This window comes from Salvelinus alpinus, chromosome 14 (assembly GCF_045679555.1).
Source record: "Salvelinus alpinus chromosome 14, SLU_Salpinus.1, whole genome shotgun sequence".
In the NCBI taxonomy this organism is placed as follows: domain Eukaryota; kingdom Metazoa; phylum Chordata; class Actinopteri; order Salmoniformes; family Salmonidae; genus Salvelinus; species Salvelinus alpinus.
Genome location: NC_092099.1, coordinates 53504588 through 53524020, shown reverse-complemented (window position 1 = coordinate 53524020; position 19433 = coordinate 53504588). Strand labels below are relative to the sequence as shown.

General features: G+C 45.3%; 1 protein-coding gene and 1 long non-coding RNA gene across 4 annotated transcripts in view; both read right to left on the bottom strand.

The window, feature by feature from the left end:
* Nucleotides 1–1556: 1556 nt before the first annotated feature.
* LOC139539091 (uncharacterized) lies at nt 1557–7207 on the bottom strand. Its single transcript, XR_011667869.1, has 2 exons — nt 5579–7207; nt 1557–3959 (listed from the first exon to the last, which is right to left on the bottom strand). It is a non-coding gene; the product is annotated as an uncharacterized lncRNA (long non-coding RNA).
* An 83-nt stretch (nt 7208–7290) lies between these two features.
* The window catches only part of LOC139539090 (diacylglycerol kinase beta-like), a 144336-nt gene continuing 132193 nt past the window's right edge, over nt 7291–19433 (bottom strand). For all 3 annotated transcript variants that reach the window (XM_071341834.1, XM_071341836.1, XM_071341835.1), the window contains 3 exons: nt 9714–9834; nt 8452–8512; nt 7291–7983 (listed from right to left, as the gene is read on the bottom strand). In XM_071341834.1, coding sequence (XP_071197935.1) covers nt 7885–7983; nt 8452–8512; nt 9714–9834 — 281 coding nt within the window. In that variant the 3' untranslated portion in view covers nt 7291–7884. The remainder of the gene's footprint in view (nt 7984–8451; nt 8513–9713; nt 9835–19433) is intronic.

The window sequence follows — 19433 nt, the reverse complement described above, 5'->3', positions numbered from 1 at the left end:
GGTAAGGAGCATGGCTTAGAGGGGGTGGGTGGGAAGGACCTGAGGGTAAGGAGCATGGCTTAGAGGGGGTGGGTGGGAAGGACCTGAGGGTAAGGAGCATGGCTTAGAGGGGGTGGGTGGGAAGGACCTGAGGGTAAGGAGCATGGCTTCGAGGGGGTGGATGGGAAGGACCTGAGGGTAAGGAGCATGGCTTAGAGGGGGTGGATGGGAAGGACCTGAGGGTAAGGAGCATGGCTTAGAGGGGGTGGATGGGAAGGACCTGAGGGTAAGGAGCATGGCTTAGAGGGGGTGGGTGGGAAGGACCTGAGGGTAAGGAGCATGGCTTAGAGGGGGTGGGTGGGAAGGACCTGAGGGTAAGGAGCATGGCTTAGAGGGGGTGGGTGGGAAGGACCTGAGGGTAAGGAGCATGGCTAGAGGGGATCGGTGGGAAGGAGTAGTGTGTCATGGGTGTGGGGGATATGGACCTTCTGCTGTTTGTTCATTCAATCCCATTAAAGTGACATCCTTCTCTCTTCGCTCCATCTGACTGAGACAGTGCTATGGGTGTGTTCGTTAGTGTGTTGCAGCCTATGCATTTCCCACTGTATCTATGTTTCAATATAGATAAAGTCATTTTACTAGTACCTCTGCTTCACAACAGAAGCAAGTTGTTAGAGCTTGACATTGCTTTGTTCACAATAAAGATACAGAGTAATATTGGTCTCCGTGATCATGATGAGTGGCCTGTGTTGAAACCGCATTCCTCCTGCCACTCCTTATCATCAACATTTAGTAGTTGTATTTAACCTTCATTTAACTAGGCAAGTCAATTAAGAACAAATTCTTCATTTACAATGACAGCCTACCCTGGCCAAACCCTCCCCTAACCACGCTGGGCCAATTGTGCACCGCCCTATGGGACTCCCGATCACAGCCAGTTGTGATACAGCCCAGGATTGAACCAGGGTCTGTAAGGGAAATGGGGGATACCTAGTCAGTTGTACAACTGAATGCATTCAACTGAAATGTGTCAAGGGCATTTAACCCAACCCCTCTGAATCAGAGAGGTGCAGGGGGGCTGCCTTAATTGACATCCACATCTTCGTTGTTAACAGATTTTTACCTTGTCAGCTCGGGGATTCGATCCAGCAACCAAAAGGTTGCTGGTCCAACGCTCCTACCCGCCAGGCTACCTGCCGCTACCTGCCGACGGTAGTGATGCCTCAAGCACTGAGATGCAGTGCCTTAGACCGCTGGGCCACTTGGAGCTTTTATGTTTTTTAATTATTAACAAAAAAGCTAAACAATGTCCGATTCAATTGAACTCTAATCAATTTAAGTAGAAGACAGAACCAGATGTGTGTGTGTGTGTGTGTGTGTGTGTGTGTGTGTGTGTGTGTGTGTGTGTGTGTGTGTGTGTGTGTGTGTGTGTGTGTGTGTTCTGTGTGTGGCAATGTTGTGGAGAACAGAACTAGCTGTTGCCATTGGCGTCGGCTAATGGAGATGCTAATAAAAAAATAAAAAATAGAAGAACAAACATCTCATTGGACCATATCACCAAATATAACCCAACAGTGTGCATAGCATATTCATCCTCTTTGTTTATTTGATTATTCTTTTGTCCAACATACAGCTAACAAACACAACGGCGAGGGCAACAGACAGACGATAAACCCAGCTAGGGCAGAAGATGAGAATATTGATTTACAGTCTTCTTTTTGTCCAATCACAGGGTCTACTGTCACAGTCTGCCCTTGACCCTCGCCGCGCGCTACAGGCATATGGACAGCTACATACATACATACCACATTGACCCTGAGGGGGTAAACACCACATAACTAGAATAAGTAGAACGGGGCCTCCCCATTCAAGTCAATGATGCCATAATGAGTGGACTGGCAGCCATTTTGAGTGTACCCATGAGTTTACCAATCAAATTGCTATGCTATTTCTATGGTAAACACAACAGGCCCATGGGTTTAAACATACATGTGGAACATCACACTCGGGAATGATATAGACTGTATGCATGGCTCTAGCTCGACTGCATCTGTCCCGGCCACTAGTGTCACTCAATACTGTAAGTTAATCTGCCCAGGCCTAAGAATAGGACGACACCAACAACAGTGACAGCACGATAAACCTCACTGCATCTGTGAGTCTCTGAAGGTCGAAAAGACCAAGGTCAGGAGGGACAGTGGAGACAAGGGGACAATAGTTTCACATGGGGAGGATGGTGATGAGGACCGTCTTTGGCTCCATTTAAATTATCCAAACTGGTATACTGCATAAAATGCAGCAATGTATTGGCCATATTCTAAATGACATGCTTGGAGCCCTTTTATGCATCTGGTTGTCTCAATTCAGTGGAAGAGTGTGGATATGTAATGGTGGTAAATTAAACTATCCTAATTGTAATAGACTGTGTATACTATCATCATTATTGGTTTATTTGATATATCCCTCTTCTAGGTCACCTCAGAGGCAGAGTCACATCATGATCACCATGTACATGGACACAGACACACACTATGGCTATAACAGTGGCTGAGGTGCAGTACATAGAAATCCCTGCTGCAACATGGAGGGCGACTCAAATGGCACCCTATTCCCTATAGTCCACTACTTTTGACCAGGGACCACAAAGTGCTCCGGTCAAAAGTAGTGCACTTAATTGGGAATAGGATGCCATTTAGGATGCACCCACTGTCTGTCAACATGATAATGGATGGCCTCAGTCCAGTCCTCCCTGGTGTTTCTATGATGGTCAGAGGCCACATTCTACAGTGGTTGTTGACAACCTGGGCTAAACCAAATTCTCTTAGAAGTGGGTGGAGGGGGCCCATCCCGATAGGCAGTAATGGTTATGGATCGGGCAGCTGGTTAGTGATGGCAGTGGGTTATTGCAACACAGAGACAGAGAGTTCATTATCATTGTTCTTTTTACTAACTTCTTCTTCGTCAGTGTCCCGTCGTTGTTGTGTCCTGGCAGAAAAAGCACTAGAGACCCCTTGTGTGTGTTTGTTTGTTAGTTAAGGCTATTGATCATTTTCTGATGACCGGATTGGAGATGAGTGGTGACTGAGTGACACAAACATTGAGGATTAATAGTCTGATAGGTTAGAGTTCTGAGTTCTGTGTCGGGCATCCCCCTTCCATCTTCTGACGATGAGTCACAAAATGGCAGCAATAGTGGACATTTCTCCTGGGAAGTCTCTCTCCTTTTGACCTAAGACAAACCAACACTGTCCTGTTCTAGCACAGAATTATCAACATGCTATGCTAGCTACCAATGGGGAAACACAACAAATAAACACACAAGGTCATGGGTTTTTAAGAAATGGATAGGTTGGGGGGGTTGAACAGCTAATGTGACCCGACAGCAGGATAGGTCATAGCTTGAAGGAGGGGGTTGGACAGCTAATGTGACCCGACAGCAGGACAGGTCATAGCTTGAAGGAGGGGGTTGGACAGCTAATGTGACCCGACAGCAGGACAGGTCATAGCTTGAAGGAGGGGGTTGGACAGCTAATGTGACCCGACAGCAGGACAGGTCATAGCTTGAAGGAGGGGGTTGGACAGCTAATGTGACCCGACAGCAGGACAGGTCATAGCTTGAAGGAGGGGGTTGGACAGCTAATGTGACCCGACAGCAGGACAGGTCATAGCTTGAAGGAGGGGGTTGGACAGCTAATGTGACCCGACAGCAGGACAGGTCATAGCTTGAAGGAGGGGGTTGGACAGCTAATGTGACCCGACAGCAGGACAGGTCATAGCTTGAAGGAGGGGGTTGGACAGCTAATGTGACCCGACAGCAGGACAGGTCATAGCTTGAAGGAGGGGGTTGGACAGCTAATGTGACCCGACAGCAGGACAGGTCATAGCTTGAAGGAGGGGGTTGCAACAATCAGCGTGGTCTCTCCTCAAGCAGACAGACATTTCTTTGTCTCCTTTGTTTCAGCAGGCATGCGGTGGTGTAACTTCAGATAAAATATATAAACAAATATCTATATACACATAATTATAACAGTTAAAATTGAAAATCATTTCCCTTAAATGAAAAGTGATATGTAAACATGCACACGTCTCACTGAGTCGCCTCAATCCAGGGTCCATAAAGACTAAAATGAGCCCCGATATCCAATGACCATTGGCCGACAATTCTATGTTATGATAGTAGAGGTGATGTGGTCATTGAAATGTTGTCCTGTATGTACTGGTTAGAGGTGTTGCAGGGTCAGACAGACCCTGTGGTCCATAGAGATAAAGTATACGTCTCAAATGGCACCCTATTCCCTAATAGTCCACTACTTTTGATAGGGTTCTGGTCTAAAGTAGTGCACTATATAAGGAATAGGGTGCCATTTGGGACTGTTTTACTTCTACTCCATGGTCATTGGACATGTGGCTCTGTTTTAGTGGGTCCTGGACGTGATAGTCCCGGCTCAGTGTGGTTTTAAAGGGATCTAGGGCCGAAGACATCAAAGCCTCGCCCCGTAAGCGGAGCTCAGGGTCAGTCCTAATGGCACCCTATTCCCTATTTCAGTGCACTACTTTTTGACCAGGGACCAAAGGGCCGGCGTAAATCACAAACTTTCATTGTATGCGGGTGATCTTCTGTTGTTTATTTTGAACCCTCACAGTACAGTCCCCCCGGTTATAGATACGTGGGATATGAATTCGGCAAGATCTCTGGTTACAAGCCAAACCTGAACAAGTGAATGACACAGTATGTAGTGCAATTTTGATGGAATTCCTTTTAAAATTACCAAGGGCCCCTTCACCTACCTTGGCATAAAAATGACTATCAGCTACAATGACTTGCTCAGGTTCAACTTCAAACCACAACTAGAACTTACCAGACAAGACATTTCACCATTGTCCACGCTGCCAATCTCCCTTGCAGGCCGCATTCGTTGACCCCATAGGGCTCTGGTCAAAAGTAGTGCATTATTTAGGGAATAGGGTGCCATTTGGGACAAACACTCTGTGTTGAATACGGGCTCACTTCACTCTCACCCCCCTGTGCCATGCACCCTAACCCTTACATCCTACATAGGGCGGTGCACAATTGGTCCAGGGTTTGGCCGGTGTAGGCCGTCATTGTAAGTAAGAATTTGTTCTTAACTGACTTGCCTAGTTAAATAAAGGTTAAATAAATAAATAAAATAAAGAAATCCTAGGGTACGAGGGTGCTATGGTGCCAGAGGGGATGTTTTGTGTACCAGCCCCAGACTGAGTCATTGAAGTGACCCACTAAAGAACACTGATCTATATGTGCTCTTCTATAGTCTCAAACTCTACACTAATAATATATCATTAAAAAACACATTCATGTGCACCACACCTATTTCCACGATATACAAATACTGTGTCTGCACATATATAGTTGGCTACTATTGTTGGGACAGTACTATAAGGGTATATCGTAGTAGCTGCCACACTATCTCTGCCTCACTGGTGTCTTACCTGTTCAGCTCTTGCCATTCGGTTTGATTTTAAGAGTGATTTTCAGTTCAGCACATTTTAATTGATAATATATCTTCCTGTTGCCTGAATGGTACGGCCCAGCAACAAACATGAATGGAATTACACCCACCATTTTCAGTCGAGCCCCTGGGTTTTGCACTCTTGGACAGCGAGCTGATGGTTTCACACTGTAATTAGGAATAGTGCTTCACAGTGTAGATCCTCCTGAAATAGCAGGTTAAATTTAGGTCCAGTCCAAGCTGTGCTAAATCAGACCCCTCAGGCCTGGGGCAGTCAGGCTGTTATTCTATCACTAGCTAGCTGGATCCATTTCAATCTCTAACCCTCTAAAAGTGTTCTCTGGGACATCTGTTGCTGGGTGAGGCTTGTTGATTCAATCTAAAGCTGTCCTAACACATTACAGTAAGGACCTACCATGCCTCCTTCAGTCTCCTCTCCCTCTACACTGGGCTCTGTTCCTAATGCTGTCCTACTGGGCTTTTCTGATTGGGACACAGGGCTCATCTCTGCTCTCAGTGATCTCTGTCTCTACAGTAATACGGAAGTCAGGTCCGCTCTACCCTGTCTCCCCTCTACACTGAGTTCTGTTCCACGGATCCGTCTGGACAGACCAATGGCCCTGAGTAACTTAGTGAAGATGGTGAGATAAAAACACTTCGACTTCCCTTTCCCCCAAGGCCTGACACCAGATCAGCCATTGATATTCTTCAAATTCTAGTTTAAACATGCTTGTTGTGGGCCAAAATGATGGGGGGAAAAAATCCCTACATGTTAGTTTGAGTTTCCCATGCCACTGTTGCTGTGGATTTTGCCTTGCTGCCACCGTCAAGCATAAACAAAGCAGTCAATTATAGATGCTCTCTTTCTGTTTCATGTCTCAGGCAGTGTTCTGGCATCGTGGAAAGACACTGGAGTGAATACCCTACAAGCTCTGATTCATTATTCAACGGGTTCCTCAAAGAGAGAGGAGCACTTATATACACACACACACACACACACACACACACACACACACACACACACACACACACACACACACACACACACACACACACACACACACACACACACACACACACACACACACACACACACACACACACACACACACACACACACACACACACACACACACACACCTTACTTTCATCTGCTGTATCGATCATCCCATCCCTCACTTCTTCTCTAATACTCTTTTCTTCTCTTCCTGTCTGTCTCCCCTTCTACCCCACTTCTGTTTCTCTCTCTCTTTATGTGTTTCTTTATCCCTCCATCTCTCTATCCCTCCCTTTGAGGATCATGGCAGTATCACTAAATGAACCTATATGTTGGTTGGGACTGTGTTTTGCCAAGGCAGTGTGGCAGTACTGGTGGGTTTGGGCTAAAGCTGGGTCTGGAGCCGGGGTTAACTGAGCTAGTGGGCCGGTGGCAGGGTCAGAGTTCAAAGTTAACAGGAAGTTCTAGAAGCTAGAATATGGACACACAGGAAGTGGTCATTACACTTGGTTCATTCTGAAGTGGTGCCATCGGTCCAAGGGGCAATGACTATTGAGTTGTTTTCATTTTTAAGAATATCCTCTTCCTTCTTCAAATGATCTCCTCCACACCTCCTCTCCTCCACACCTCCTCTCCTCTACACCTCCTCTCCTCCACACCTCCTCTCCTCTACACCTCCTCTCCTCTACACCTCCTCTCCTCTACACCTCCTCTCCTCTACACCTCCTCTCCTCTACACCTCCTCTCCTCTACACCTCCTCTCCTCCACACCTCCTCTCCTCTACACCTCCTCTCCTCTATACCTCCTCTCCTCTACACCTCCTCTCCTCTACACCTCCTCTCCTCCACACCTCCTCTCCTCCACACCTCCTCTCCTCCACACCTCCTCTCCTCTACACCTCCTCTCCTCTACACCTCCTCTCCTCCACACCTCCTCTCCTCCACACCTCCTCTCCTCTACACCTCCTCTCCTCTATACCTCCTCTCCTCTACACCTCCTCTCCTCTACACCTCCTCTCCTCTACACCTCCTCTCCTCCACACCTCCTCTCCTCCACACCTCCTCTCCTCCACACCTCCTCTCCTCTACACCTCCTCTCCTCTACACCTCCTCTCCTCTACACCTCCTCTCCTCTACACCTCCTCTCCTCCACACCTCCTCTCCTCCACACCTCCTCTCCTCCACCTCCTCTCCTCTACACCTCCTCTCCTCTATACCTCCTCTCCTCTACACCTCCTCTCCTCTACACCTCCTCTCCTCTACACCTCCTCTCCTCTACACCTCCTCTCCTCTCCCAAGGTCCAGTTCCTCCATGGGGAACATGGGGAACAGTTCACCAGTCCAGTCATCAGTTGGTGTTGGAGGGGCAGAGGGGTCGTGTTTGTGTGAAGATGGGAGAGTTTGAAGTGTCCTCCTCACTCAGTCCCGACTCCTGTTGCGTCTCTTGAAGAAGAAGAAGGGGGTCTTCTGAGGAGGGCCCAGTAGCATGGGAACCTGGTTCTTATGTGTGATATTGATCTGTAAGGGGAGGAGGGACAAAATAAAAAGATATTCAGCAATGGAAGTTTGCTTTAGAATATCCATGTTTTATCATCAAAACCACCACTTTTCAGCAAAATGCCTTCATCTGTAGGAGGACATGCCAAGTGTCCAGAAACCCGCACTTTCTTTTCTACTTCTAAACACTTCACATATTTACTAGATACACAGTGGTATTTCACTGTCACTTCCTGCTTAAGAAATAGCAAGCTTTTAATGCTACCCAGCAGATTGAAGAGTCACTTCTCAGAGCAAGTATCTGACCTTGAAATCCAAATAACCAATAAAGGACAGTACACAGAACATAGTGCCTCAGCTCAGTCTCACCCCCCAGGTCCTACTGCGTATAGGAGGATGAGGTGCTGAGATTGAAAAGACATAGGAAGCAGGAAGAGAGGAAGGTGGAGGTGTATCGTGGGGTTAGTTTGTGTGGTGGGTCTCTCTCACCGTGCATGGGGGCTGCATCCAAGGTTCCCCATCGATCTGCATGGGCAGCAGCCTGGACGTCCTGTGAAGAGAGAGCGCAAGAGACACAGAGAGGAGAGAGACAGAAAGAGAGAGGGGTAGGAGGTAGAGTATAGAGATAGAGTGTCAAGAATCAGATCACACACACCTCGGAGGTACAGATCACACACAGTCCATCCCATCCCTCCCAACCTAGGACCAGAGATTCCCATACACACTGTCCATCCCTCCCATCCCAGGACCAGAGATTCCCATACATACTGTCCATCTCATCCCTCCCATCCCAGGACCAGAGATTCCCATACACACTGTCCATCTCATCCCTCCCACCCCAGGACCATAGCCAAACACTGATGTCTTTGTTCCCACGAGTCCTGTTCCCAGACAGGCCCTCTCAGGACCCCACTCTCTAAACTAACTCTCTCTTTCACACACACACACACACACACACACACACACACACACACACACACACACACACACACACACACACACACACACACACACACACACACACACACACACACACACACACACACACACACACACACACACACACACACACACACACACACACACACACACACACACAAAGTTAGTTTAAGCCTTTCATGCATGCCTCACCGGGAAACTCAGTATGGGAGAATGACTATGATGAATGCTCTTTTAATTCTGGTTTTGGAAAATATTAAGGGTAGGGTGAAACAAGTGAGGGGAAAGCTTTGACTGCGTCCCCTATAAACGGTACTGTAACTGGGCTTACTGTGGATGTTTAATGGAGCGAGTCTTGCTAGAGCAACAAAAACATGGGAACTAATTCCACTTTTCTAAAACAGATTGGTTGGTTGGCATATCCAAATTGGCCTTTGACTGTGCATTCAGACCTGTGAGAAAGCTAATTTGTCAGCCGATGATTGCCAGTCTCTCTGTGGCTGTAATGAATGAGTGTGTCAGCTGGCCAAAGGTCTGGTTTACTGGACACAGTCAGGGGCTCATGGAGTGAGGAAGAGAAGGGTTCAGGAGACACTTCTGTCTCCAGGACTCAACTCTGGTTTTGGTGACATAGACAGAAAGGAATGGGTGGTGGAGGGAGGGAGGGAGGGAGGGAGGGAGGGAGGGAGGGAGGGAGGGAGGGAGGGAGGGATGGATGGATGGATGGATGGATGGATGGATGGAGGGATGGATGAATGAATGAAGGAAGGAATGAACGGAGGGACAGAGGGGACAGCAGTAAGGATCCTGACCTGATGGTAACGTTAGCACATTGGGCCAGTCTGCGACCTGCACTCTTCAGGCCTGAGTAGATCTTCCCCATCTCCATGGCGCCCTCCAGACCCACCACCTCTAGCAATTGGTCACTCAGGTCTGTAGAGAGAGAGAGAGAGCGAGAGGGCGAGAGAGAGAGTCATCAGTTAATACTGTCTCAGCAGAGAAAGAACATAACAAATGGAGAATGGTAGAGCGCATTGACGAGTTTTGAAGAGATTTAGTTGGGCACTAGAACAGCTAAAGACAGGATACACCGTAGAACATTTTGATTGTGGCAATTATTTTTATTCATCCTCTGGTTTAAAGAAAACACAGCATTATATACTTTTGTTCCAAAACGTGAGATAGCTAAAGGATATTATGAATGCCTTTATAAAGCAAATAGCCAAGGTGCCACCAAGAAAAAAAATCTATGATCGAAGCAAAGTAACGTTCTGAATGACCAGCCAATCAGAGCTATTTCAGCCACTGTTCTCCTACATATTATTTTGTTATTGGCTGTTTTTAAATGTAACATTTGCAGTTATTCACATGAGTTTGGATAAGCCAATTATTTCACGGGCTTTGCATTGTAGGCTACTTTGTGCATAATTTCTCTATTGTACTACATAATTGATATGGCGAATATCTCCACTACACTACTTTGATACGCATCAGTTTGGATTAAGAAATGAGTAAACACAATGCCGAATGGGAAAAAAGTCAGTATACCTGCCTATACTCTTCACTACACCACTGTAAAGAACTCAGGAAATTGAATGTCCACATACAATTTAAATCGATTTTTCAACCATTCAGACATATTTTCTTCCTCTACTTTGTACCCTACAAAATCCCATCTCTTGCTCTCTCTCAATTCAATTCAATTTGCTTTATTGGCATGACATAACAATGTACATATTGCCAAAGCTTATTTTGGATATTTACAATTTTAAAAAAAAGAAGAGAATCATAATTGTCAACGGGATAACAGTAACAACAATAACCAAGGTCAAAATAACCAAAATAACCATAACCAAAATAACCATCTCTCTCTCTGCTAATCAGGTATGTCAGTGTGAGCCGCTCTGAGGTGCTGCTCAGCTGGTTAAGAGGTACGGACCACCTGGCATAAAGGCTAAGGTGTTGACTTGACAGTTGCTGGACCCAGGTTTGAGTACTGGTGGGGCCACCCCCTGATTCTCTACATTGGTGTAGGTGGGAAAGGTTGCGTGGCTGCTTTGTGTCGAAGGGAGGAGACGACTGACTTGGCTTGCCAAGGGATCTGTTTTAAACTGTCTGTATGTTTGTGGTGAGCACTTAGTTATGTACCCAACACGGGAGGTTGGTGGCACCTTAATTGGGGAGGACGTGCTCGTGGTAATGGCTGGAGTGGAATAGGTGGGCCGTCCTCCCCTCAGCAGCCTCCACTGGCACACAAAGGAAATTAGATGACTGGTTTTCTTTTAGTACCGCAAAAAGTTCCACTAAAGTCCCTGAAATTTCTGTGAGAGATTAAGGTGACTAAAATCTACAAACTACAATGGCTACATATTGGACTCCCAAAAATGATCTCTCCTTACTGTAGTCTCTTTCCAAAATCTTTTGGGCTACCACATAGGCTACAGTACATGTGTTTGTCCTTCCCTTTTCAAACAATTTTTGTTTTTGTTAGAATTCAATCAAATATGATTTTACATAATTTTTTCACCATGACCCTTCGTCTACTCTCCTAGGAATGGGTCTCAAACTTGTAAAACACATAATACAAAATAACAAAAAACACACTACCCGGTACAGGAAAAGTGACATCCTTGATGTTCTGGGTCAATTTGACCCACAATTTGATCTTGACCTTGCTTTTGAATGGTGTGTCCTAGAAATAAGCTGATTTCTGCACAGGGATGGGGAAACCATGATGATCACATATATGATGTCCCTATGATGCTCAGAGGCTGAGCAACACTGATCTGAAGTCAATTTGACCCGCAATTTGACTCTTGAACTTGATCTTTTCTAACTCTTAAACGGAATGTCCTAGAAACAAGCTGCTTTCTGCACAGGAATGGTGTGACCATGCCAATCACATAGCTATTAGATATATAGGATTTCCTTATGACGCTCAGGGGCTGAGCAACACTGAACACTGGTCTGAAGTTGAGCTAAATCTGAGTTTTGAGAAATTAGAATTTACGACTGTAACGGTTCTCGTCCTCTTCGTCTGAGGAGTAGCAAGGATCGGACCAATACGCAGCGTGGTAAGTGTCCATTTTAATTTATTAAAACTAAACACTAAAAATTCTAAATAACAAAGTGAATAATACCGAAAACCGAAACAGTCCTGAAATGTGAAACAAACACTACAACAGGAAACAATCACCCACCACACACAATGAAAAACAGGCTACCTAAATATGACTCCCAATCAGAGACAACGATAAACAGCTGCCTCTGATTGGGAACCACACCAGGCCAAACACCTAGAAATATAACCCACAGAACAAAACATAGAAAAACAACATAGAATGCCCACCCCAACTCACGCCCTGACCAAACTAAAATAAAGACATAAAAAAGGAACTAAGGTCAGAACGTGACAATGACATTGGATCACAAACAATCATATATATATATATATAATCACCGACAAGGACATGAGGGGGAACAGAGGGTTAAATACACAACATGTAATTGATGGGATTGGAACCAGGTGTGATGGAAGACAAGACAAAACCAATGGAAAAGGAAAAATGTATCAGTGATGGCTAGAAGGTTGGTGACTTCGACCGCCGAACGCCGCCTGAACAAGGAGAGGGACCAACTTCAGCGGAAGTCGTGACATTTACAGGCTCCTACAGAGACACCGAGACAGGTGTTTGAGCAGAAAGGGAGAGAAGAGCTCTCTCTGGATGTGTCCCAAATGGCACCCTATTCCCTATATAGTGCACTACTTTTGACCAGGGCCCATAGGGAATAGTAGTGCACGATGTAGGGAAAAGGGCCCCATAGGGATCCTCTGCCTCTAATAATATAGTTTTTCACAGAAAGAATAATAGGATTAGATCAAATAAGAGCAAAATGGTTATGAAGTGCCCTGGATTAGTGGCGACTAGTGACACTATAACACTGTGACTAGTGACACTATAACACCGTGACTAGTGACACTATAACACTGTGACTAGTGACACTATAACACCGTGACTAGTGACACTATAACACTGTGACTAGTGACACTATAACACCGTGACTAGTGACACTATAACACTGTGACTAGTGACACTATAACACTGTGATTAGTGACACTATAACACTGTGACTAGTGACACTATAGCACTGTGACTAGTGACACTATAACACTGTGACTAGTGACACTATACCACTGTGACTAGTGACACTATAACACTGTGACTAGTGACACTATAACACTGTGACTAGTGACACTATAACACTGTGACTAGTGACACTATAACACTGTGACTAGTGACACTATAACACTGTGACTAGTGACACTATAACACTGTGACTAGTGACACTATGACTAGTGACACTATAACACTGTGACTAGTGACACTATAACACTGTGACTAGTGACACTATACCACTGTGACTAGTGACACTATAACACCGTGACTAGTGACACTATAACACTGTGACTAGTGACACTATAACACTGTGACTAGTGACACTATACCACTGTGACTAGTGACACTATAACACCGTGACTAGTGACACTATAACACTGTAACTAGTGACACTATAACACTGTGACTAGTGACACTATAACACTGTGACTAGTGACACTATAACACTGTGACTAGTGACACTATAACACTGTGACTAGTGACACTATAACACTGTGACTAGTGACACTATAACACTGTGACTAGTGACACTATAACACTGTGACTAGTGACACTATAACACTGTGACTAGTGACACTATAACACTGTGACTAGTGACACTATAACACTGTGACTAGTGACACTATAACACTGTGACTAGTGACACTATAACACTGTGACTAGTGACACTATAACACTGTGACTAGTGACACTATAACACTGTGACTAGTGACACTATAACACTGTGACTAGTGACACTATGATTAATTGTGAGATTGGGCTCATAGTAATGGCTGAAATGGAATAAATCAAATCAAACTGTATTTGTCACATGCGCCGAATACAAGTGTAGACCTTAACATGAAATGCCTTCTTACACGCCCTTAACCAACAGTGCAGTTCAAGAAGAGTTAAGAAAATATTTACCAAATAGACTAAAGTAAAAAATTATAAAATGTAACAATAAAATAACAATAATGAGTCATTATACAGGGGGTACCGTTACCGAGTCAGTGTGTGGGGGGTACAGGTTAGTTGAGGTAATTTGTACATGTAGGTAGGGGTGAAGTGACTATGCATAGATAATAAACTGCGAGTAGCAGCAGAGTACAGAGCAAACGGAGGGAGGTGTCAATGTAAATAGTCCGGTGGTCATTTGATTAATTGTTCAGCAGTCTTATGGCTTGGGTGTAGAAGCTGTTAAGGAGCCTTTGGTCTTAGACTTGGCGCTTGCCGTGCAGTAGCAGAGAAAACAGTCTATGACTAGGGTGACTGGAGTTTCTGACAATTTTATGGGCTTTCCTCTGACACCGCTATTTATATAGGTCCTGGAGGGCAGGAAGCTTGGCCCCAGTGATGTACTGGGCTGAACGCATTACCCTCTGTAGCGCCTTATGGTCAGATGCTGAGCAGTTGCCATACCAGGCGATGATGCCACCGGTCTGGATATTATCGATGGTGCAGCTGTTAAACTTTTTGAGGATCTGGGGACCCATGCCAAATCTTTGCAGTTTCCTGGGGGGGGGAAAGGTGTTGTCGTGCCCTCTTCACGACTGTCTTGGTGTGTTTGGACCATGATAGTTTGTTGGTTATGTGGACACCAAGGAACTTGAAACTCTCAACCCGCTCCACTACAGCCCCGTCGATGTTAATAGGGGCCTGTTCGGCCCACCTTTTCCTGTAGTCCACGATCAGCTCCTTTGTCTTGCTCACATTAAGGGGGAGGTTGTTGTCCTGGCACCACACTGCCCGTTCTCTGACCTCCTTTCTATAGGCTGTCTCATCGTTGTCGGTGATCAGGCCTACCACTTAATGATGGTGAAGGAGTCATGGGTGAACAGGGAGTACAGGAGGGGACTAAGTACACACCCCTGAGGGGCCCCAGTGTTGAGGATCAGGGTGGCTGTTTGAGAATCAGCGTGGTTTCATTCCATTCCATTAAATCCATTCCAGCCATTATTATGATCCGTCCTCCCCTCACCAGCCTCCTGTGATTCAACCTACTATAACTTTCTCTATACAAATTAGCTGGATATAAATGGCCTAATAATGAATATGATGTCTTTTGAGACGAATTGCAATGTTTGAAAATGTTCTACAAATGTAATACCTATTGATATGTATTATGTAACTTTATGTATTATGTAACTTTATGTATTATGTAACTTTAGACCACAGCTCCCTATAGTCCCTGAGAAATGTATGACAGAAAGAGAAAGAGAGAGAGAGATGTCCACCCAGTATCACTAACAGTAGAGCAGATCAGCCTCTTACATAACACAGACACCCAGTGCATTGTGGGATGGATGGCGGGTAACTGGCCAAACTGGATTCGCTCTCCTGCCGTGCCATGGGCTGTCACACAAACACGCCGGGTATAGCAGTTCTACAAAATAATGTTTGATGTTTGTAGTCAGTCCTTGGCAACCAGTCCTGCTATTCTCCCATACCAGTTCAATAGTTTTCAAAATGAACCTTTTTGATACACAACTGCTTTGATAGTACTGCCCCCCCTACAGTAGCCCTACCTACAGTATGTGTTCCAATAATTGCTCTGTTATGTATTTATAATCCAGGGTGTGTTTCCTTCCTCCGTCCCCTAGCTCCTGACACAGTCCGACTGTCAATGTTTCAGGGTGGCCGAAATGGACACCGGAGTGGAAACCGGAATGGAGGCCGGAGAGGAGGCCAGAGTGGAGGCCGGAGAGGAGGCCGGAGTGGAGGCCGTAGAGGAGATCGGAGTGGAGACCCGGAGTGGAGACCCGGAGAGGAGGTCAGAGTGGAGGCCGGGTTGGAGAACAGAGTGGAGTCCGGAGAAGAGGCCAGAATGGAGGCCGGAGAGGAGGCCAGAATGGAGGCCGGAGTGGGGGCCGTAGAGGAGATCGGAGTGGAGACCCGGAGTGGAGGCCGGAGAGGAAGCCAGAGTGGAGGCCGGAGTGGAGGCCGTAGAGGAGGCCATAGAGGAGATCGGAGTGGAGACCCGGAGTGGAGGCTGGAGAGGAGGCCGGGGTGTAGATCAGTGGAGACCGGAGAAGAGGCCATATTGGAGGCCGGAGAGGAGGCCGAAGTGGACACCGGAGTGGAGTCCGGAGGGGAAGACAGAGAGGAGGCTGGAGTGGAGTCTGGAGAGGAGGCCCAAGTGGAGTCCGGAGAGGAGGCCGGAGAGGAGGCCGAAGAGGAGGTCGGAGTAAGGACAGATGGTTAAGAGGAACTAGACGACACCGTGTAACTGTTACTGCAGTAAAGTGAAGGTGAGTGGATGGTAAAGGTGTGTGGGCGGATACAGAGGAATGCTACCATGGAGACAGATACATAATCATTATTAACTGCTCTCCGTCCTTTCTCACATACAGTATATTTAGACACTTTGTGTTCACGTAACACATGCTAAGAATATTCACACTCTCTAACGCTTTATGCAGCACTTGTCAAAATGCTCAGAATTTTTGTTCTTATGCTATTCAGAAACAACACTTTCATTTCTCATGACAGTTCTCATGGGAAAAAAACCTGGTTGACCGTCCAACTCTTCAGATATAAGGGACACTTACAAAGTTTCTCATATACTCCCATAGGAAAGATTGGCTTATTGAACCAGACCTTCTTGACAGTTGAAAGTATGTGCCAGGAAGCCATAGCTCTTCCCACAATCCTCGCTGGGTGACTGATTTTATTATAGTTTAGTCTATTTCTGTCATCGCAAACAACACAGGGGGAAATAAAAAATAAACCATTCTGTTTTAGCTGTGTGAGAGTCAAAACAAAGACATGTTCCTGGACGCCAGTGCCCTGAAATAGCCCACACTACGGCCAGGGTGTGACTCTAACCAGAATGTGTTAAGGGGGAGGGAGGATGGAGAGGACTCCTGAAGGGAGAGGTTGTTGGAACCTGGCCAGGCTTTAACCTGCAATGTACAGCTCTACAACACACATACAGACAGAGAGAGCAATAGCTAGAGAGAGAGAGAGAGAGACAGAAAGAGAGACAGAAAGAGAGACAGAAAGAGAGACAGAAAGAGAGACAGAAAGAGAGACGGAGACAGAAGAGATGGAGTTGGGGGGGAGGGTGGTAACGGGTGCTTTCTACCACTGTCCCGGTCACTAAAGGACCCTTCAGTACCTCCCCTCCTCTGACCATCTGACCATTATCAATTTCTTCGTCATCAACAGCAGTAGCAGTAACTAACCCCTGACTTCATCTACAGACTGAGACAGTATTTTACATTGTCACCACTACCCTTCCTTGCTTTGTAACTCGAGCTGGCTTGACTCTTAGAAAAAAAGGTGCTATCTAGAACCAGAAAGAATGGTCCACCACCCAAAGGACATCCAGCCAACTTGACACAACTGAGTCAACATGGGCCAGCATCCCTGTGGAATGCTTTCGACACCTTGCTTTCGACACCGTGCTTCTACACCTGCATTGCTTGCTGTTTGGGGTTTTAGGCTGGGTTTCTGTACAGCACTTCGAGATATTAGCTGATGTACGAAGGGCTATATAAAATAAACTTGATTTGATTTGATTTGTAGAGTCCATGCCCCAACGAACTGAGGCTGTTCTGAGGGCAAAAGTGGGTGCAACTCAATATTAGGAAGGTGTTCCTAATGTTTTGTACGCTCAGTGTAGTTTACTTAACTGAAGTTACTTTGAAAAAGTAGATCACTACATCCAAACTACTTTGTGAAAAATGATCTAAATCACAAATGTCATAGATTACAAATTGAATGAACAGATCACTCTGGAGTCATGATGTGTAATTTAGACTATTGATAGGGCAAAATGTAGATTTCCGCCTGACTAGACATACCCAAACTTAATTAATTTTCATGAAATGGCCATTAACAATAACTGGTAATGTTGCATAGTTTTAGAAAGTTCTGGAACTCACATTTCTGGTCATTTAAAAATCTAAAAAATAGCTGAGGTGTTCTCACTTTTGAGGACACAAGGTCAAGTACAGTGTACAAATATTATGTAAATATGAATTTTATATGAATTTTATGAATATGAATTTTTATTCAACAAAAGTGGGGCAATAGGGCTTGAAATGACTGAAATACTTTCTGAATATAGCGATAATCAAATTATAAATTACTTGCTATAACATTTCACGTCTAATAACTGTAAAATAAATATGATCATACTTGTGACAGTACTATATCGGCACAATTTCATATAACTGACGACAGAAACACCATTCAAATACAGTACGTTCAGACTCGTTACAACTTCAGCTTTAAGCATGAAATTATTTTGCCTTTTTGTGATCAAGAAAAAGTAGTCTTCTTTCAATTCTATGACATTATTTAGTACTTTTTTATGTTGAGAGCTCTGAATCAGGCTGAGAATATCACAGTGAGATGAAACCACAACGGCTGGACTCACTAGACTGTCACCGTTCATATGACGTCACTCACTCAGAGGAAGAGGAAATAGATTATTTGTCTGGATGGACCAGAAAATGTGACACGTCACTCTCTCTCCACTGAGAGAGTGGCAACAGAGAGCAGACAGATGGGTCTTTGTGGCATTATAAGGCACGGGACCTTACGGTGTTTAAAGAGGGCTTTGTACACCAAAATGTCAGTCGGAATAGGTCCAGAATCACTCAAAGTCCACCATAAACAATATCTCAAGTAGGCAGGTCTGATGCCGAAAAATACAGGAAATTCTTGCCTACTTTACCCATATTTCATTTTTGCTAAAAAAAGTAGTGTGTAGTTCCAAACACACACACACACACACACACACACACACACACACACACACACACACACACACACACACACACACACACACACACACACACACACACACACACACACACACACACACACACACACACACACACACACACACACACACACAAAATAAATTCAAACAAACACAGTGCTGCAGAGGAAATCGCAATAACCATAAATTGCATATACCCAGAAAACATTGAAAATGCAAAACTCCCCACACCCACATCCTTACACACACACACAGACGCTCATGCAAAACAATTAGGCATAAACACACAAGCCTGTGAGCGTGAAGCAAATAGCAAGCAAGGCAGATCCTTTAAAGGTACATCATGACTGGACAGCTTAAAAGCACTGTTAATCAGTGTGCCAGAGGCAAACAAACACTGCTTGACATTTAATGATATTGATCTTTCAGAGACCAGAAAAGGGCCAAGGATGCCAGATGGTGGTTAGGCTAGTATAAGGAGCCATGGCTGTGTTCACTGTTGCAGTGTTCAGGAGTCAGAAATGCAGATGGGACATCACCAATGATAAGATGTTATGGATGCAATACAACTCCAATTGCGTACTTCACAAGTCACAACACAAACAAGGCAACAGTAAACATGTCGCCCCACCTTGGACCAA